Consider the following 23515-nt stretch of genomic DNA (forward strand, 5'->3'; position numbering starts at 1 on the left):
CTTATTTGGCGGCATCTTGTCTTTATATAATAAAAATATATGTATTGTCTGTATCTGCATCTTAGATGAAAAAAAGTATTAGCTTTACTAAATTATTTAGAATAATTTTCAGATAATTTTGCTTTAGAATTGTAGCACATCAAAATACTTAAGCAATAAGGGATAAAAATTTATAAATAAAAATATGAATACATTTATTTTTATATCCCTTTTATAATTTATAATTTCTTTTTAATAACTGTGTTTACATAAGCAGTCTTAAAAATTATTATCTAGAAAACTATCTAGATGAATCGCCATGTAATTTTATTTTTTATCTAAAAGAAAATTATCTTTCTTTATCTAATCTGAGATGAATTTACATATGTTTATCTCTTTATTTAGCAAATTTTAAAATCATCTAAGCACAACACTGCTTATATCTTTCACTAAAATATTATTTGAAATTAATCGTGATAACGAAAAATTATTGACATAGTTAAATACACATTTTTGCTTATTATATTATTATTTTTAATATTAATTTAAACTTATAAATTTATATAATTTAAATAACTCTATTTGATTAATTTATTTTAAATTTATTATATTTATTTATTGCGAAACTGAAGTTGCAGAAGAAGATTAAAAATATATTTTTAATTTAGGAGGATATTCCAAAAAGCATCACGTAAAGAGGGAAATATCTTTATTCATTAAGACACAGATTCGGAAATGCATTAATTTTTTGAGACAACCTCATTTTTATGTTAAAATTTTAAATTGTTTTCGAGTTTTTAGTCAAAATTGTAAGAAGAAATAGTTTTTACAAGTTTTGTAACGTAATTGACATAATAATAAAAGCTCCGGACTGTTTAATTTATTCGATTAATTGACTTTATTGTTCCCGAGCGATTGATCTCCATTTTTGAAACGTCCTGTATATATTTGACCGTATACACATTTCGCGGTTCTCCCGTATCATTTACGATGCCGACATAATAATCAAACGTGGATATTCTTTTTTAAATAAATCATAAGTATATAGGCGGAAAGTAGCCGAGTTACATACAATTTCGTGCGTTACATTCGAGACATAAATCTATCGTTTGAAAAATACAAGTTGCATGTGTAGGTGTGGATGGATGGTTGGAAATATTTCAGAGGATTAATCGTTTGAATTTATCATTTTTATCGTGGGAATAATTTAGCCAGCTCGTATCTCGTACACGCTCGCGATGAAATGTAATTTTATACAATAAACTGTATTAAAACAAGAATGGTAAATAAATTAATCGTATATAAATTAAATCAGTCCGAATTATATATAAAATAATGTTTGATAATAATAACTGGGTAATAATAAAATAAGATACCATATATCGTCTGAGTAAAATTGCGAAATTATTTTATACGCAAATAATTATTAAATATGCATGTATGTATTTAATTCACTTTGATATTTCTCGTTTTTAATTAACGTTACTTACATTAATTAAGGTTTTCTATATATCTATTTAAATACCTTTTCTCTCTCTTTCCGAGAGTTGTAACATGACAACGAAAGGCGAAGAGAGATTTGTTGTTTAAATATATATACATATATTTCGGAAATTTTTCCGACATTTCGCGTTTCGGCTCTCTTGACATTACGTTATTATTTGCGATCGTATGCATACGTAGATATGCAAGTGCATGTATATACGTAAAGATATTATTACGTACGTCGCATTCGATATTTCTGGCATTTCACGGAGCAAGAATATGGAATACCTCGTTACAGTTGCTCTTATTACAGTCTCAAGCAACATTATTCATTCACCCGCTGCTGTTATCTAATTAGATCTCGCATTGTCATTGCGGAATATTCCCCGCCGATCGTAAACGCGTGCGTTCTTATCAGCACTCTGTGGGCTCTTGGCACAATTTCATTGTTCAAACTCGCGTAGAATCGGTCTCGATAAACTCGTTATTACCCAAGATTAGCACTCGACGAGTTTTCTATGCGAAATGTTCGTTCTAGAATTTTTTTTATTTTTTTTTTTTTTAATTTTAAGAAATCGTCCCCTTCTGGAATCGAGGCTGCAAACTTTTTTTAACCAGCCAGATATTTATGATAGGGCGAGGAAATAGAGGCGGTATCGCGTGTATCTCGACGATTTGTCTATCCGCATGTAAAGTTCTGTACTCTGTCGCAGCACCGATAATTAGGAAATCGTTTACGTGAGATACAATTGTTATATATCGCAGAAAGTGCATCGACCCGCTAGATTTTCCCGCGATACGTTCAATAATATTCGTCCCCTCGTATTATCGAGCGACCTTAATACCAGGCCGTCTCTTTTCGAGGTAACTAATTATGTTCGTTGAAGGAAATATACATATTTTCGACTTCGGCAGAAGAACTGCGGTGAAATGATTTATAATGTTTACAAGAAAGGAGCTTTATTATTTATTTATTTATTTATTTATCGGGGAAAAAGAGTGATTGACACAATTTTTGCTCTTAATTTACTTCCACGCAATCAGCTGGCAAAAACAAGGCTATTACAGATTAAAATCGAGGTAATTTCGAAACGATATATATAATACACATTCGCGTGATATATGATTAATGACGCGTAATTTTAGCTGGCACGGATGATCGGTGGATCGAGTGGCTGAGAAGGAAGAAGGGATTTATAATTCTCAGGGATTTAAAAATTTGATGGTTCTCAAAGCCGTGAGAGACGATGTAATCTAATATTTTGCGTAACGCGAATAAATAAAATGAAATAATGCATTTGTGACACCAGGAGTATTTCCGACTCTCCTTTTCGAACTGGCTGCAATTTTCCAGAGATTGCGTCAAGTGCATTACATGATATTTTTGTCATCTTTCCGGATGTGTAACATTGTCCTGCATCCCCGCGTCTCATATGGTTTATTTATCTATTTCTCCTCTTTCCATTTACGCGTGGTTTCTCGATTATCATCGGATAATAAAAGTGGCGTTACACGAAATTATCCATCATTTATATTCCTACCCTTCGCGATTCAACGTTTCTCAACACCGAAAAAAATTGGAGCATATATGCCACTTATATTTATATTTTCCACTAAAATAGATATGCTTTAAAAAGGATCCTTTTAATTTAAGAGAAAAATTTTCTAAAGAGATATTCTTAAAATTATCGCAAATACGTATACTTAATATTTGAAATTACGAATCGCGATAACACAAAAAACAATCTTACAAATAGACATTTGTTATTTATTACATATATATTTAAATGTTATACATATAATTGAATATTTTTTATGTATTGACATAGTTAAATACACATTTTTGCGTATTATATTATTATTTTTAATATTAACTGGGACTTAAAAATTTAAACAATTTTCATTTATGATTAATTTATCGTATTTATTTATCGCGGAACTGAAGTTGCACGAAGAAAATAAAGAATATATAGCAAAAGCATGACGAAAAGCGGGAAATATTCAGGAATATCTATTAAGAGGCCTTATAAAGTATACGTTTCAAGAAAACAATTTTCGGTGAACGTGAAACGTATCTCGAATATAAAATGTCGATCAAGTCGCGCGCCGTTTCCGAACATATTTGGATAGCAGACAGAAAGAAAGAAAAAATCTCTCCAGAAGTTTTAATATCGCGCCCTTCATCACGCTCTGGTTGTAAACAATCCGGACTGACCCGGTCGATCGGCGAACAAATCGGCGCTGATTAGTCGACGCACGCGTCGATCGTAAGTGGATGTAGCCGGTGGTCGAGCGGGCAAATTAATCGATTGTCGACTGTTCCGTTCGTGTCATCTGTCACACGATATACATATACGCGTCAGCTCGACACCGAAAGAGAGGTGTCACATCCGATTAAACATATCGTCCTCGCGCGCGAAAAAAAGTGGAAAGAGTATCGCGATACCGATACTGCATTATCGCGAATCGGGAGAGAAACGATATATAAAATCGGAATATATATGGTATATATGTATATATTCGAGTACGAGGGAATAAACCGACTTTCATAGCGGCCTCGGGGTCTTGCGGACGTTCTTAATTGACGTGTCGCGCGCACGTGCGCTGTTATGACGCTTATTAAATTAAACGAGCGGCCGGGACGATCGCGGGGAATAATTTGTCGGGGCGGTTCTTTTTTTAACGCTTAAGTGTACGACGAGGTAGGTAGGTAGACGACGGATGTCAAAGTGGCTGGAAAGCGTCCCGGCCCCTGCAAAGAACACAATCGGTTTTCCATTCAAACTCCATTTAAGCTCTCGATTATCTGGCGGCGGTCCAATCCGAGGCGCGTGTGCGAACATGTTTGTAACCGAGTTAAACTAAAATCCAATTTGTTGCAATAGCTTTCTGTATCAGCCGTTGCCCGGAGGGGGAGAGAGAGAAAGAGAGAGGGTTGGTCATCCCCTGGTTGATGAAAATGGGGAGGAGGGCTGATCGCTTCATTGGCGGCTAGGGACGCATAACATTCGCGTGCCTTCGCCTGGAGATTGCTTCTCCGAGACGAAAGAGTACTTTGATTTCGCACAATTTTGCACTTTCTTCCCAGCCGCGCGAACTTCCAATCGTCAAACTAGGGAACTTTCAACTTTTGCTCGGGATGATAAATCACATCACAGAAAAAAGAGTATTCTTGAAAGAATGCAAATATGCCTTGATTCGAGTATATTTTATTGCTATAATAGCGCCAAATATAAATAATTTTGGATAAAGGATAATTTATCCTTAAAACAAAGTGCAAAATATTCTTGCTTGAAGCTGAAATTTACTTATAAATATTGCAAGGACAAGTGTGCATCGAATATAAGCGGTACTTTCAAGTATATATAATAATTCTTAGTTCAAATGTGACTAAGTTTGTTTTTACCATATGCAATTTTTCAAACAAGAATATATCTTAAGGATAAAATATACTTTACACAAACTTATTTATTATTAAGGCAAATGAAAATTTGTGATTACAAAGAGCATTCTATGCTTAAATCAATCAAATAGCGTTCGAGAATAAAAATATACTTGAATCAAGGATTCCTTTTTTTTTGTGATTGTATTCGAGCTGTAACGTCACTTAATATTCGCGAAAATTGTATCATCATATATTATATCAGGGTTGGGTAAGTTAATGATTTTTTTAAACTAAGTTAAGTTAAAGTTAGTTGCTTATAAAATTAATTTAGTTAAGTTAAAAGTTGCGTGGACAAAAAATTCACTGAGTTAAATGAAGTTAAATCAAAAGTTTATTTTTAATAATATTATTTATATTAAAATTGGAGCTTTGTTTGTTAATTCTTTTAAAATTTATAATAACAAACAACAAAGAAATTTTGATTTTTATATAGAAATATAATATATTTTTTGTAATTACAATTGATGACAAATAAACATAAAAATTAATAATACTTTATTTAAAATATAATACGTTTATAACTTGTAAAAAAACATGCTATTCAGAGATAAAATAAATTTAATTTAGGAGAACAGTTTAAAGTCAAAAATAACTAGTTGAAGTTAAAAATTAATACATTTTAAATTAACTAAGCTAAGTTAATAGTTATTAACTTTTTAACTTTTAACTAATTAACTTGTTATTATCCAATCCTGATTGTATTTAGGTTGTAACCTCACTTAATATTTACGAAAATTGTATGTATATTATATTCGATTGTATCATTATAATTACACAGAGAGAATTTCAATGCAATCGTGGGACAATATTGGTATATTGGAAGAATTTTATAAAAGTTTCTCCAATTAATTATTTTTATCACAATTAAAAGTATTAATATCTATCACAATAAGATATAAAATATATTCGATTAATTTTACTATGTATATTATTAATATTTTTTATTGTGATAAATATTAATCTGAGAAGCTCTTATAAAATTCTTACCATGATTTTCAGGGTAAATTCTAAGAGAAAAAATTCTTTTCGTATACATATATGTATTGAGATATGTAATTCAATTAGAGATATAATAATAATGCCATTTTTTTACATCACTCATTTTCAATACACTTCTCACACCTTTGCACCAATTTTTTTATTCCACTAGAAAAAAAATGATTGTACCTTAAGCCAGAAATGCATTTCTTCTTTGATCTTGCAGTCCTCTATACAGTCTGACTTTCTTCCCTTTGATTATCATATGTTTCGACCTTTGAGAGGACGAAGATTTGGAAATAACGACGAAGAAGGGACGCTGAAGAAATAACCAATTTTTTTTCATTTTTTCTGATGGAATAAAAAAGTTGGCCTAAAGAAATGAAAAAGATGATTATGTAGAAAAATGACACATCATTAGTATCTTTAATTGAATTATATATCTGAAAATATTTAATTTGCTGTCACTTTTTCGCTCTCGTACTTGTTGCGAGAAAATAAACGTGTCTCTGGATCGCGACTTTAATTATAACCACGACGATAATATATAGACGCAGAACAAAAGTGCGAGTAGAAATATGTTTCTGAATTTTTAATTGTCCCTCGTCGCGTTTTGTCGCGATAGGAAGAAGAAGAGCCATGCATAAATAAATCGCGAACATCTCTATATATTAATACGTTAATGCATAATAGCATTTCGCTTTGGATTTGTATGCGAAAATTACAGAGATAAGTCATTTAATGCTCGTTATTGGCCTCGCGAGCTTTTAATTTTAGGACTAATCCTTGTTTTTCCCGACGTCGATTTTCTGTTTCCCAAGTGATGGCGAATTTGCCGTCTCTTAACGAGAAAATTACAGTAATAAATTTCCACAATAATAATTGCATTTACCGACCATTTGGCGAATGCAGGCTTCAATTTCGACGATGTTTATATATATATATATATATATATATATATATATATATATTATATATACATATATATATTATATACATATACGCAAATACACATATATAAACTTCGCTCCTCTTTTGCACTGTATATATTTGAAATATGAAATTAGTGGAAACGAATGTTTAGAAACGCGTGTATATACCCGTTAATTACATTTAATGAAGTATTTAATTATTCAATAATCAAGAGCAAATATCTTTTACGTAATGTTATATTACGAATGGAAATGAAATGCTCTCTCCTCGCGCTATTAATGAATTAATAGAAATCCATTCTCGCTCGCGCGTATAAATACGCGATCGTGTCCCTCCTCTTATTTTCCCATCGCGACAGCGTGCATAACTTTTTATTACGGCCGTAACATTTGCAGTACAAAAGGTCCAGGAGGTGAGCGAAAGTAGGACAAGCTCGATTAGAGGCGCCCTGGTCGTTTCCATCCTGGACATATTGGAGGCAGTGCTTGAAAATGGCTCTCGTTATGGCGTCGTACTTTTTCTTTATCACGCAGTAGAGAGAACACGGAGGGGTTGTAATTTCTCTTCTCCGGATATATACTGATACTTATTCCGCGGCGACTCTCTTAACTACCGGTTTCCTCGCTTATCTCTTACCTGCTCGCCGATTAATTGGGTCTCGATTAAAAGATCCGTTTCAAAATTATCAATGTGAGTTTTGCGATATTTTTTATTATTTGGAAAGTAATAATGCTCCTTTTAATCTCGCATTCCAACATAAATATCGTATGTACAGGGTGTTTCTAAATCTGTACCGGAGATTTTAAGGGCTATTCCAGGGGTCGAAATAAAAAAAAGTTCCTAAACTTGGGTCCAAAAATGAAAAATAGCAACGAGCTTCGATTAAAGGATTCGTTTCAAAATTATTTATATGAGTTTTGCGGGGATATTTTAATTATTTAATCATTCTCTTTTTCATCTCGCATTCCAACATTAATATATACAGGGTGTTTCTAAATTTATGTCGGAGATTTTAAGGGCTATTCCAGGGGTCGAAATAAAAAAGTTCCTAAACATGGGTCCAAAAATGAAAATTAGCAACGAGCTTCGATTAAAGGATTCTTGCAGGGATATTTAAATTATTTAAAAAGTAATAAGTAATTCGCTACTAATTATTATTACGCTGTGCAAAATTTCAACGATCTGTAAAAACGTCGAGAGCTATAATACATTTTGAATTTTTTCTCTCAATTTTAGGGGGCTATAACTCGGGGAAAAACATATTTGGATCCATGTTTACAGGAACTTTATTTCTTATTTTGACTCCTATAGGATACGCCTTTAAAATCTCCGACATAGGTTTAGAAACACCCTGTATAAAGAAATACTCTTCTTGGTTGGTATAGCTTACTTATTGTTAGTGTCAATAAGACATTTTTATATCGCCGATATGAAGGATTAAAAAGCAAACTTTCAACTTTATAATGTAGTATATTTGTTACCCTTTTTTTTATTAGCAATAAAGCTCTTATTAAAATTAATCGAGCATATAAAAATGTGCATAAAGGACTGGATTTCAATCAGACTATACGAACGACTGTAGGGGATGAAATATAGGGGGAGGGTATAAAATAATCGACAGATACGATCCTTCGTTCACTCGTCTCGTGATCTAATATGCACTTTATTATCGGCCAAGTTAATATCGATATGACAAAAATAAAGACGAATGTATATCCTCTTTCTCTCTCGCTCGCTCTCCCAACGAAATTCTCCAACTCCACAAATTAATCTCACTTAATCTTTCTAAAATCTCATACGCTTATTATTAAATTCGTACAGGTGTATTTACAGCTGTCTATGTATATGTGTGTATGTGTATAAGAGAGTGTGCGTTCGTGTTTCGTCAGTTTCGGGGAAATAGCGGAAACTAATGAGCGGCCATTGAACCAAATTGATTGATCGTTAATATTAAGGACAATCGATACATCGGTCTCTCTCTCTTTCTCACTCTTTTTCTCTCTAGAAGCACACAAATAGAAGAAAAAACTCGTGCCCTAACATTCTTATTTCGATTCTTAACTATCAAAAACGGCCACATTTACACAGGCACACACGTCTCTGAGAGTGCAAATGAGAAGAGAGAAATTTTCTGTCCCTCTCTCTCTTTTTTTCTCTCCTTTTCCCGTTTCAAATCACAGAAAAAAAGGAATCCTTGATTCAAGTATATTTTTATTCTCGAACGCTATTTGATTGATTTAAGCATAGAATGCTTTTTATAATCACACACTTTTATTTGCCTTAATAATAAATCAGTTTGTGTAAAGTATATTTTATCCTTAAGATATATTCTTGTTTGAAAAATCGCATATGGTAAAAACAAACTTAGTCACATTTGAACTAAGAATTATTATATATACTTGAAAGTACCGCTTATATTCGATGCACACTTGTCCTTGCAATATTTATAAGTAAATTTCAGCTTCAAGCAAGAATATTTTGCACTTTGTTTTAAGGATAAATTATCCTTTATCCAAAATTATTTATATTTGGCGTTATTATAAGGATAAAATATGCTTGAATCAAGGCATATTTGCATTCTTTCAAGGATACTGTTTTTTCTGTGATCGTATCTCGCACGTGCGTGATTCTCTCCTTGGAAATTTCGCTCAAAAATTTTTTTCTTTTTTTACGTCTACTATCTCTCAAATCGCGCTTTACTAAAATATATAATCAATCTCGATTCTTCCTACAAAATCTACAAACCGCTTTTATCTTCGCGCGCGCGCGAGAGAAACAGAGCCAACTCTCTCCGAATCGATTATTCCATCTATATACGTCCTTTTGTTCATTTTATACGCGCGGCGTGTTATTAAAATTCATTCACCTTTCCGTTCTACCGTAAAATTCGTGTTTGTACAAGGTGCTGCTGCCTACCGGACCACTAGAGCCGGTGATGGGAATTCAATTAATCGCGTATTATTTATCGGGCGGATATATAAAATCGATGTGCGGGCTCGGGATACTTACCGTTTCTCTATATCGATTGGCAAAACACGTACGAAAAAGACTTAATTTTCAGTAACTCGATTCTCCTCCTTCTCGAGGGGATGAAAACGCGCGCGCGCGCAAACAACTTCTACCCCCGTGATAATCGTGGCCAAATGTATAAACCCCCGACTCTCGTTCATTCGAAACAGATGCGCTTCCCTGTTCCGGCAACCTTGGCCAGAAACTTGGAGCAATAATTGGGTCACGTGAAAATAAAGTGGAGCGCGAAACAGCCTTTCGTTCTTATTTAGCGAAGGACGAATCCTTGAGAGAAATCGCGAAAATTCGTGGGTGAAATAACGTAGAAAAAAATAAATATGTACATACACGGAATTTTTCCTTAGAATTTTTTTTACCCTGAAAATAATATGGTATTGTGCAAGCATTTTATAAGGATATAATAATTATATGTATAATAATCATATATTTTATATATATTTTACATCCTCTGATATTAATATTTACCGCACAATAAAAAATATTAATATCTATCACAATAAAATATGTACGTGGTAAAATTAATCGAACATATTTTGTATCTTATTAATATTTTTTATTGTAAATATTAATTAGACGCGCTCTTATAAAAATTCTTCCAATACTATATATATATTATCCCACGATTACCGTGATTTTCAAGGTAAACTTTAAGAGAAAATTCTATTTATCGTAAAAAAAAAAAGTAGAAAATTGTAAAAGCAGGGAAGGGGAAAAATTGATTAAGTAAACCATGCACGCGGTTATTGCAATTTCAAGAAGTTTCGCCGCCCAATTTAGCGAAATCGGGGAATCATTCGGGGAGGAATTGTGAAATAACAATTTTACCCGCGAATCGTGGACGTAATTAATTGCAGTTTCCAAAAGTAAACGCGCGATTGCGTACCGTAACTGTTTGTCGATAACGAAATTTCGTTTCGGATCGGTTTTTTTCTCTCTCTCTTTTTTTTTCGGATTCCCATCACCGCTCGATCCCAAAACCCGAGATAAGAGGGATGCGGCCGCGAAACGTCGATATTTGAAGATACATTAGTGCGTCGATCTCTCCCCCATCTCCCTCTTTCGGCCTGAAAAATACAACGAGATAGGGGGAGGATCCTGTCGATGAATTAATACTCGCGTCGTGCGGAAAGAACATCGAAGAACATCGATATCTCTCGTTTTCTCTCTTTCTCTCTAAGTACATATTTACAGAAGAGCTCTACGAAGAGCGAACGCGGCTAAAGTCTCTAATGTAACGTTCGCGGATGCAGCAGGGAATCCACATCAAAGGGGCTAGACCAGTGATGGACACAGAGTTTCCACATTTTCACAATAATTTCGAGTGCGTGGTATCCAATGTTGACTCGTCGTTGATCGTTAATTGGATGAATTACGCGATCAGAGAATTGAATTAATAATCGTATAGCAATTTATTGTAGTTATACACACAATAAAAATATATAATATATATTCAGAATATATATACTATATAACGGGTGTATTTATAGTACTACTATACGAAATATATATACAGGTTTAAATGTGTGTCTAAATAAGTGCGACAAATTTTCTTGTCGAGGAGATTCTTCGTCGAAAATTAAGGAAGGTTTCTTATACAAATATATACTAAAAATTAAATAGGGATTGTTGGTTTCATCCCCTTATAACGATGCGGAAAGATAAAAAAAATATTAATCATTATTTTAATTTGTCTGAAATTTAAAAAAAAAAAATGTTTATCTCCCTCTTTAGAAAAGTGTAATTTCTCAGGGAGGGATATAAGAAACCTCCCCCTTAATTTTCGACAAAGAATCATCTCCTAAAATTGTCGCACTTATCTAGTTACACCCTGTATATTATTGATATAATATTATTAACTATATATTTGTGCGCGATCAACGTCGTTTTTAATTGTAATTAATAATATTATATCGGCGCTATATATATAATACATGTATATATCACTACAAGCGTGTTAAAGAATTGCGACTCCTCTTTTTCTTGCATTGCAGAGAAGGTGCCGTACATAATTCATTCACATGTCGTCTGTTGGTCCCTTGAAGAACACCGAGCTCCTTTCATCGGTTCTTATTGCGGAAAATAGACCTTTGCGCAGCTGCTTCCAAATCTTTCTATTTATTTTTTATCAGACACCCTCCCGCAGTTACATCCAGGGGTGGTTCTTTCTCGACGACATTTCTAGTATCTCTAGTATCAGCCGCACGCAGATATAAATCATGGACTATACTCTGGCTCTCTCCTCTCTTACACACACAAAACATTTGTTACCAGACGTATAAATTTTCAGCAGCGTTTATTCGCGGCAACATAAATATTCGAGCATTTTAGCAAAATTTTTCCGCGAGATAAAAGACGGAGATTTAATTTACTCCGCGACATTTTTGCCGAGGCTAAGGTCTAAACTAAGAAACATTTCTGTGCGAGACCCGAAGTAGCGAACTGACGTCATTAAACATCAAAATGACGTATGCTTGTTACTTGGGGAAGGACGATCTCGGTGTTTCCACAAGGACCAACGTGTTCCTATCGTGAGAGATTTTTCTCGATAAGGCCTGATTACGTCCAACACTCTGTGTCCAGACATCCGGTAATCGCCCGTGGAAGCTCGCCGAAGCAACGATCTTAAAATTTTTCGTTTTATATATAATCGAATATTTAAAGAGCCCGGCCGAAAGAGGGAGTTACTTATCCTCTCTCTCTCGTTGCCGTCTCGTGTTTTTAAATCTTTTTGCGATTCTTATGAAAAAATACTATATATTATACACACGTATATATTTTTTTCCCTTTTTCTTTTACGTACTACATGATTGAATCGTGTAACCTATACAATGGATCAGTTGTGTGTGTCGATCGTTCAAAAATAATCTTTAGAGAAGCGACGCGGCGCAAGAATACGTGCTACATTTTATTATGTACACGTCAGATAGCACCCTATATATTTGTATATTTACATGAAAAAGAAACAAAGCCGCACTCACGCATACACACACACACACATACGTGCGCCGTTTTACGCGCGCATATATAAGTACCTCTTTTTTTTTATCTCTTTTTCTCGATCATCGATCGATGATTCGCTCGCGCATTTATTGTGTTTTCAATTTGTACTTCGCATGTACTGCTATGCCAGTTAAATTTTCGAAAGACTCTCTACGCACTAAATTCTGTATATGTATGTACAATAGTGCATACAGTCATATATGCGACAATTTGTCGAGATTATGATACGCGCTACAGAAAGAAGTTTCAAAAATTTTCGCGGTTTTGCCTCCTTTATTCAGAAGGAAAAAAAACGCCCTACTTTCTCGAATCATACGCGAAATTTTTCGATAAAATTTCCTCAGAGGTCTTCAGAAAAATTTCCTTCCTTTCGCACAATCGATCGCGTAAATTGTCTCAATTAACTCTTATCTCTTTAAAATATCATCAAAAGACCGCGACAGGAAAAATTTGTAGTACCGTATCGTTACTTTGTATATACAAATTCTCACTTTTTCGCTCTTAAAAAAAAAACAATCAACTGCCTGAAGGGTCGTTTAAAGTTACCCTAGAAATTTCTCGCTTGCCTTAAAAGTTAGCACCTACAAGGGAGTCTCTAATTTCGATTGCTCAGGTGAGAAATACTACGATCCAAGCTTACCCTTTGCAGCGATTCTATTATTATCGTTAGAGAAGAATTGTACTTTTCTATATCTCTCGTACTCTGAAATAATCTCGAAAAATGTTATTCACCGACAAAAAAGCAGTCTCAACCTTTTTAAAGCGATATCGCTTGCAATATATATATATATATATATATATATATATATATATATATGTATGTATATATATATGTATATATACTACCACATCGATTTCTCGTTGATAGCTTTTCTAAAATTATTTTCTAAAATCATCGCGCTTGCTTACGTCATTTTTTTTCATCTATGTCTGCGCGGGGCAGCTAGCTACATATGATGTTTATACATAATATCTGTACTATTGACCTGTTCTATTAAAACGAATATTCGGTTGACAGTTGACAATCAATTTTTCAATTTCTTTGTTATTCTCTCACGATTTCTTTCTGCTGAGTTCCTTTTTTTCATTGTTCATGTTTCATTTATCTTAATCGACTTTATGAATTTCTTTGCGGTTCACGAGAGCTGTCTGCATTTAATCAGTTAAGAATTATTCCAAACCACCACCTATAAACCCTTTTTACTGGTTGGCATTCAGTAGGAGACTTGCAATTTTTTCTTGTTAAAGTCGCTGGGATTCTTTAGACGTAAAAACGCACGTATTACTTTTAAGCTTGCATATACATATATTCCTATTAATGCTCAATTTTGCATCACTCTTTTATATGACACGTAATATTCTATTGATAGTGACTAAATAAAATGATCCAAAAAAAGATCGAGATTAGCTTGAGAAATGACATTAAATAAATTTCTTAAATCTTTAAAGATAAATAATTTGCATCTGAATTTAATGTCTGACCCTCTGTAGTCTGTTTTTTTAGTCTCTTTACTAGTTTATCGAGTTTGTCTACTGAAGTTAGAGTTAGATTGCAAAAACCTAAATATAACAAAACGTAACTTCGAATAAACTATTGATAACTATAAATATATAAAAATCAAATCCTCACTTAATGTTTTACTTCTTCTAATTCATTTAACAATTTATGGAATAAGCTTGCTCTGTAAACGATAATCATGATTTAACGCTCCTAGTTTATTAAGAGTCTCCCTTAATTTCCAATCAAGCTCATATATCAAAATAATTTTTAGAAAAATACACTAGGATACTTATTTATCTCTCGCCATTTTGGTTGCCAAACGCAATATGCTGCACGCAAATAAAAAAAAATAATCTCTGGTTAATCCGTTTTTTTACAATTTGTCGCAAGAAAGAAAAGAAAATAGAAACGTGACTTGAAAAATTATTTTTATAAATCGGCCAAAGTCTATCGGTATCTACATATAGCTATCGATATACAGCACCTTATGTCACATCACTACGTTTATAAAGTATGCGTGTCAACGATTTTTGTTTCGTAGGTATACATATAATATTATATATACACATAATATGATATATATACATATAATATTATATATATATATACATATATATATATATACATAATAATAATATTATATATATACATAATATGATATATATACATATAATATTATATATATATACATATATATATATATACATAATAATAATATTGTATATACATTATTATATGATTTATATAATATTATATATAAAGTATTATAAAAAAACGAACATATTACTAAGCTAAATTAGATAAGCGAAATAGTACGAGGGAGGTAATGCCTTAATAATTAATCTAAACAAAAAAGGAACTCGTGACACGCATTACTTGGAGTTTATGCGAGAAAATGATTTACTAAATACGTAATTAACTTACGGTTTGAATTATTTAAATACAACAAAATACATTCAAAACAAACGAATTTTCTCTTATTCTTTTTGTACGACCTATAAATCGCATCGTTCGGCTATAATCTCACAATCGCATCAGACAAAAAACCGCTAATTCACGTGTCACGAGTTCCCTTAATAAGTACATTTTCGAGGATTATTCCGGAGACTTCTAGTCTTCGAGTCTGAAATTTAAGCCACAATCGAACAAATGTGTGAATGTTAAAAATTATAATCTCAAAACTATACAATTCTACAGTGACTTGATCTTGTGGAGAAATGAAATAATTGTAACTTTTTCCTTCTATATCTTGAACATTAGATAAAAGCGTCAAAGGGAACGAAAGCTCATGAAAGATTCGAGATAAAGCATGGATGCGCATAGAAACTAGAAACTATAACAAATGGCAAATAAAAATGCAACGAATAATATATTTTATTATGTCACAGCATATAAATAGCTCGCAGGTCGACGAAAAGCAGTTAAACGATATAAAGTGGATCAAACTCCGTTTTTACTTTAGAGAAAAATCGAAGCTAAAAAACTATTAGATTATTGGAGATTATAAATTGAAATTTCTCGATATCAAATCGTACAAATTCTCATCGAAGAGACAGCGAATGCCACACTTATCTCTTCGAAGAGAGAAGCCTCTCATTTACGTTATCAATTTATTACGGTATTGCGTAAGTTTTCCTTTTTAACGTCTCTCGTTAAGCTTCATCAAGAAAACCCCGTTTCTTTAATTTAGCATTCGTCGGCGTAAACGACCTTTCATATCGCTCGGACAATTTTTCAAACTTTATTTGCAACCAGCTAAGTCATTTACATAATTGATTTTTCTACGAGAGCTTGGATAGAATTAATTTCGCTATTCATTTCTTTATGCTTTGCGACATTTCAAATGTAATATTCGGCTGCAAAATATGCAAATGTTTATTTGATTTACATGTAAGTCAAATAAACATTAACGATTATTAAAATATATGACGTGTCATATTAATTACAACAAATCGCTAATTCTCTATAAGCTGTGTCCTCAAAGAATGTCATCTGCGTTTTTCGTTTCAGCGAATCTATGTTATCTCGTTTATCGTACATTCGCGTGCGTCGTTACGTTATTAATAGTTAATAAAAGAAAAAAAATTTGGAACATTCGAGCGTGAAAATGTACGTGTATGCGCTTTCTCCTTTTTCGGGTTAACGTTCGTCAGCATATCTTACTCAGGTCATTAGCTTACGGCTTAAAATTTATAAGCTGTATATAAACTCAAATCTAATTCGCTTTTTCGCTTTAACATTTCGGTTTTACGTCAACCAGTCGTGTGCGCGCAAGGATTAAACACACGTTCTTAAAGTCGTATTTACAAAAAATATGTACACTAAATAAATTCTTATTCTCGATCACTTCCACGTTTAATGCCACTTGGTGTGATTATTGCATCGATCCACTTTTTCTTTTTTTCTTTTTGCTCATATCCTCCTTCTCTCGCCCGCTCGCAAAATGTAAGCGCAATTATGATTCGTAGAAATCGAATGAACGGTAGTCGAACCGCATTCAATGAGAAATTTTTTTTTCTTTTTGACAAGGCACAAGTATTGCTTGTTATGAAGTTGTTAGGTCGAAAGAGTTACAGGCTATAAAGTTTGTCGAGATTTATATCGAACTTGTCGCGCGCATTCAGCAACAATATTATATACATGTTCTTGAAATGATCTTATTCAGTTTTCATCGTGGGATTTTTTCGTCTCCTATGTATCGCGACAATTAAAGATACCTTTTTACACAGCTACAGTAGAGTATTTTACGAGAAAAATGAACACAAAATGTATGATACAACTAATGTTAAATCGGTGAAAGTTAGGACACTAGTTCGAGTAGAATGGATTTGTCATCTGACGGACAATTTAATCGTCCAAGTATCCTCGTGAATAAAGTAATGCTTGTGCCTTGTGAATTTAAATCTGACCAGCGCTCTCGCAATAAAATGTAATGGGAAGAAAAATATTATCGCCTATGTTTTCTCTTGTCAGCATAAGCTTACAAAGTTTATCTCTTTTTCTTTGTTTTAGAAAATTTCGCAGAGAGTTGTCGTTGGCTGACCGCGATTAAGTAATCTTGCTTAACTTAATCGTCAGCTTAAGCGGTTCTCATTCTTGGAGTGGAATAGCTGTGACTCCAGGTGCGTAGGTCACCGTTGGATGCGAGTAGCTACCAGCGTTGTAATAATAAGGATCGTTGTCGTCGTATCCTCGTCTCCTCTCTGTCTGCAGTATTTTTTTATATTTCTCGAGCGGTAACACCATCACCTTGTGTGAAATCGTCTGCACGTCGTTCGAATCTTCATGCTTCGATGCGAATAGACCCCCCTGCGCAAACAAATTGACACTTATTATTTGAATTTTGCAAACCTTCGACAAATACAGTCATATCAAACACGAGAGAATTTATTTTCATACATGTCTAATGTAAAAAAAAAAGTAAGAAAGTAAAATTTATGTGATATTTCTTTAGCCTTTACATCATGACTTGATATGACTGCAGATCGGATTTTAAAACAACGTTTCTTAATCTTCTTATTCCTAGTGATTTTATTTAGATATAGATATCACATGAAAACAATTACCGGAGGATCCAGGGTGCAAGGTTCTTGCAGCTCTTCGGGACGATAAAACCATTTAGATTTGACTCTCATCTCCGATTTCTGATTCAACCACAGCGACGAGATCTTGCCGATATAAGGTTTCTCATGTGGCTTTCGATAGGAATAAAATAGCACGCTATCGCCTATCTTTATCTTCTCTTTGCCGCGTTCTATGCATCGGAAAAATTGATTTCCGCCTAATACGCGAGGCTTGCTTGCCCATTTCCAATGACGTTTGTTGGGCAACATGCGGGCTATCGGACTGGGCGTCTCGACAGCATTCAACGGGGCGGCAAGATTCGCTTGAACGACGGCGCGAGTCTTCGAGGCACGTTTCCAGCCATTCGTCAAAGCGGGAACTGTCGTCGAGGCTCTGTTTCTCGTCGTCGCGGAAGTTGTCGGGATGCAATCCGTCTTGGAGGCGCGATTCATTTTGGCGCGACCTATCTTGGAGCGGACTTTAGACACGTTGGCGCGTTGCGGGCGCTTTATCGTTGTCTTCCGCATCTTCTTCGGAGATGGTTCTTCTGACAGTTCTTCTGATGGTTCTTCTGCTGGTTCTTCTGATGGTTCTTCTGACGGTTCTTCTGACGGTTCTTCTGACGGTTCTTCTGAGGTTTCTTCTGACGGTTCTTCTGAGGTTTCTTCTGAGGTTTCTTCTGACGGTTCTGTATCCTCCTGGCGATCTGATGATTGGCTATTTGCCTGGACATCCTCCGACGATTCTGTATCCTCCTGGGTATCTGATGATTGGCTGTTTGCCTGGACATCCTCCGACGATTCTTCAGTGTCCGGACACTCTTCCGACGACGGTTCCTCGGATTTTAATCGAGCCTGTTGGATGACCGATTCTGGCGGCGGTTTGGAGACTATTTCATAAACCAGGTCGTTCTTTTGGATTGGATCTGACGGCTCCTCAGATTCTGCTTGAGTCTCATCGTCTTCCTGAATGGTCATTAACGAGCTTTCAGTCTCGTCATCCTTCTCGAATAATCTCGTTGTCTCCTTGACGGCGGGATAAGTTGTACCGGATGTACTCGAGAAGTCTGCGTTCATCGCTTTATCCTCGTTCCTTTGCTCCTGACTGGTTTCCCAGTTGCTGTAGAGATATTTTAACATTTAGAAAATGATGATAAAAGAGTGCCATAAAGTTGGTTAAAGCGTTCTTTTTAGATACAATTTAAAAATAAATATTACAACAAGTATCATAATTATGAACTTGAATCTCATCATAAACTTTTATACTTTTCAAGTGCTTAAATATTTTTAAATCTTTTAAAAAATTCTTCTCTATCTTCTCAATAGTTGGACCAAGTATAAGTTACGTGTACAAAGTTTCTCGTAAATTTTAACGATCAAACTTTTAGAAGCTTTAATAAACCGTCTATACGGAATTATATTTACAAGATCTTTTTTTTATTTTTGCTCGTAGAGAGTGAATGCAGCGTGATTATTAAAATCTACAATTTATATAAATATTGTATACTGGATGAACATTTCGTAAACCTACCTCATGCTACTCGTGTCACCAAAGCTGCTGTGATGTCTGTGCTTATGCTTTCGATGTTTCCTATGTTTATGCTTACGGTGCTCCTTGTGGGACCTGTGTTTCCTGTGCTTCTTCCCCTCTTGCGATTCGAGCAACCGCTTCATTTTCTTTATTTTCTTCATATGCTTTTTCCTGAAGTACTCCGTGCTGCTCGCACTACTCGTACTTTCGATCGTATCGACCTCCGGGTCGTTGGTTTCACTGCTGGTATTCATTACGGATTCCTTTACGTTGGAATACATCGCGAAATTATCGTTGTCTGCTGCTGCGTTCATTGAAACGGTTTGATTGCTGGAGGAACGTTTATCTTCCGAAGAGGACATTTGTCGCCGTCGTTTGCCCAATGAAAGAAGAGGATTCGGATCGTATTCTGCAAAGTGACAGAGATAAATAAATACAATTCGAATGTTTACATTGGTTCGAGCCAACAAAAGTATACATGTATTATTAGGGATAGGTACTTTATGCTAAAATTGTCTTTAAGCATTAATTTTAATAGTTATGTATAGTACACACTTAATATTATATTATGTTAATATTATATATATATATATATATATTAAATTAAACACTTAATACATATTAAAGTAAACAATTTTTGACACGTTATGCTATTATGCTCAAAGCATAAAGTGCCTATCGCTATTATTATATGACACTTGCCTACGAGAGGATAATTGGGCTGCAATAATCTGATGTCGTCCAAGATGATGCTACCGCTGTCTCCGTCGTCAAATTCCACGGTGACGTATTTCTCATCGTGCACCGGATCAGGTACGATGGGCTCCACGGAGGTTCCCGGATACAAGCATCTGTACTGTTGACTCCAATACGCACACAATCTTGTACCAGGTGGTAGCTCTTTCGTCGAGGTCGGACACACTTCCACGATCTGCCGAATAAACGAAAAACGTTCTTATTCTTCGAAAGTAAACTATCAACAAAAGTCATATTTCTTTTTTCCCTTTTCCTGTTTGTCTTGTCACGATTTTCGAAACAGAGGTCAAATAATGCTTAAAAAATAAATAAATATATTGTATACTGGGTGTTCGATAAATGAAGGAAAGGTAATTTATTGTAAAGAAACAAATAACAAATATAGGACTTTTTTCAATAATTATATTGTTTTCAAGAGAAAATAAAATTAAAGAAAAGAGTGTATGAATTGTAATCATTAGTTGGATAGTGCATAATATTATCTTTTATTAAGTTGTTCATTATAATCTTACCAATATTTTCTAGATTTTGAAGGCAAGTTTTATGAATGCGTATATGGAAATATTCATGATTGCACATCCCCGATAAGAAAATATTTGTAAAATTATATGACGAATAAAATTTTAAATGTTGCAATTATATATTTATATTTAAAACAATAGAAATAAAAATTTAAACTTTTGAGCAAATATGTAAAAATATTTGCACAATTTATTTCTAGCATAATATTTCAGCAAAACAAAGTAGCATTATGGCAAATTATCTTGCTGAAATATTTGCAAAATTAAATTTGAAAAAAATTATTAAATATATTAAGTTTTATTATTCTAAAAATATTTTATGAAATAAAATGAATAAATATGCTCAAAAAATGCACAATTATTCTGAATTTATAATTTTTAAATGTTATAACATGAAGTATTATACAATATTTATAATAAGTATAACACAATAATTGTGCATAATTCATACTCTAAATTAAATAAATCAATTTTTAGGCAAAATCATTTAGAAAATTTTGATAAAATCGCATTATGGGAAAACGTTTAATGCAATCATTGTGAAATTCCTTCCTTCAGTGATGGAATTATTATACAATAATTGAGCCATTTTCATATTGGGGATGAATGTGTCAAGTTCCGCGTATCGCATTATTATCTATGATTACCGCATCTCTCAGGATCTCTTCTCGGGAGTGAATATGCGGCCTGTTTCCCCGTTCACCATCCAGCGTGATGGCGTAAACATCCGGCGCCTGGACGGCACTGAGTCTGCCCGCGTAGAAGAGGCCGCCGATCGCCATGAGGACGCGCAGCTGATCGATGGTCAGATGCGCGGCCGTCAGCTTGCACTTGTTGATGATACTTGTCTCACTGGTTCTCGCGACTGCGGCGGCGGCGGCGCACTGCTTGCACTCCAGGGATCTGCGACGCTTGGATTCCTTCCGGTCGTGGCTCGGCGACTGCGACGAACTGGACTTTCGCTTCTTCTTCTTCGACTTGTCGTGGCGCGGTTTTTCCGGCTCTTTCTCCGATGGCTGCTCCGCTGGAGGCTCTATCGACGGCTCCACCACCGACGTTTCCTAATATGCGAGCAAAATTTATCTTTCATTTGCTAAATTTTAAAAAATCCTAGACTATATGATTAACTTGAGAATTGCATAAGTTACTTGATAATTTCTTTTAATTCGTCTATTTCTTCTATTTAAAAAAAAATCGGTATTTTCAAATCAGGAATAATTTTGTAAAAAATATTTCTTTTAAATTTTAATTTAACTTTTATAGAGTATCCACACAGCATGCATATCCAAAAGGCAGAAGATATCCTAAAGATATCTTTAGGCGATAAATATCTTCGGGATATCTTTGAACGTCTTTTGAATATGTATGCTGTGAATCTTCAGTGTAAAAGTGAGTTTCAAGGACAAAACATAATGACGATTTCAGTACCTCGACGAGTTTTTGAATGACGGGTTCTTCGGGTGGAACGTTTTCGGATGGTACCGCATCGTTTTCGTCATCCTCCCAATTTTTCACCTTTACCTCCGCTTTTAGCTTCGGTTTCACTTTACTGCCATGCTTCTCAAGCTTCATTTCTTGGCTCAGCTTCGCTTTCTCGGCGATAATCGAGCTAATCACGTTTTTGTTGTGCAGCGGAGTCTGCTTCGCCGGCTTTGCCTTCGTTTTCGTGACTTTTTGTGTCTTAGATTGCGTCTTCGGAAGAGACACTCCAGAAGAAGACTTGAACGGCAACGGTGTATAGCCGGTCTTACTGTTTATGCATTGCTGAAGACGAAAAAATAATCGTGTATGAAATAAATCAGTAGCTTTATAAGATGAATAATGTGTATGTATGTTTGGAGAACGTTAGGATATATAGGGAAAAATTACACTCTAATGCAAATTTATTAAAATAAGTCTTCTTACTTTGGTTTGTAGATGTCTACTCTTTGAAGACAGCACGTAACCCACTAGAGAACTCTTGCTCTTGGGTTTCTTGGCGACAATCGTCTCCGTCAAGTGCCTGGCGTTGCCCGACGTGCACGTCAGCTTCCTCGGTCGTCCTACTTTTCTCTTCTTGGAAGCGGAGCTCAAGCTCGCGACAGTTGGTGCAGGTGATGATGTATCGTAACTCACCTATAAATAAATAGTTGGTATTATTATTCTTGACTTTCTCAGTTGATTGCTGTTGATATGCTTCGATAATTATATTTATCTCGCGATGAAGACGATCTCTATTTAAGAATCTTGGATTTGTATTCCTTGTAAAATTGTGTTCCAAAATTATATCGTATACTAGTCAAGTCGCAACTGATATTCCTATGGCTAATTATCGTGTTTTAATGGAGCAGGTTTTCCAACGAGCTAGTTTCTATTTGGGGAACCAATATTTATTCTTGTTATGAGATATCACTTTATATTTACCGATTTTATTAAATATCCCGCAATATTATATAAAATACATACATGTATATTTGTTTATTTATTGTTGTGGATTGCTTATTTCTATATAAATCATTAAACAAACACATTGCATGTATTTGAAAACTTTTGAAACAGATTAAATTTTAATTCCACTAAAAAAAATTGTCAAAAAAACATTACTATTTAAAAAAAAAATTGCACATTTATGTGTTTTATAAGAGACATTCAAATTTAGAAAAATCGATTACAAACAGCAAATGAGTTTTCCGATCCAATAGACTTTTTTTCACTTGTCATTTAGCACGTTTAAGCGTAAATTAATGCAATATCCTCGATAGCTGTTATCTGTCATTTTCTTTCTTCTCTCTTTTCCACTTCTATCTCTTTTTA

At 34.2% G+C, this 23515-nt stretch overlaps 1 protein-coding gene across 1 annotated transcript in view; it reads right to left on the bottom strand.

Annotated features, from left to right (window-relative positions):
- Positions 1–8464: 8464 nt before the first annotated feature.
- Positions 8465–23515, bottom strand: part of wge (BAH domain and coiled-coil containing protein winged eye) — a 62382-nt gene continuing 47331 nt past the window's right edge. Inside the window, exons 15-21 of the mRNA XM_029315520.2 lie at positions 22628–22837; positions 22151–22486; positions 21370–21783; positions 20148–20376; positions 19446–19854; positions 17918–19034; positions 8465–17660 (exon numbers count right to left, since the gene is read on the bottom strand). Of these exons, the coding sequence (XP_029171353.2) occupies positions 17442–17660; positions 17918–19034; positions 19446–19854; positions 20148–20376; positions 21370–21783; positions 22151–22486; positions 22628–22837 (2934 nt within the window). The 3' untranslated portion in view covers positions 8465–17441. The remainder of the gene's footprint in view (positions 17661–17917; positions 19035–19445; positions 19855–20147; positions 20377–21369; positions 21784–22150; positions 22487–22627; positions 22838–23515) is intronic.

This window comes from Nylanderia fulva, unplaced genomic scaffold (genome assembly GCF_048542155.1).
Source record: "Nylanderia fulva isolate GAGA-0341 unplaced genomic scaffold, ASM4854215v1 Scaffold6, whole genome shotgun sequence".
NCBI lineage: Eukaryota > Metazoa > Arthropoda > Insecta > Hymenoptera > Formicidae > Nylanderia > Nylanderia fulva.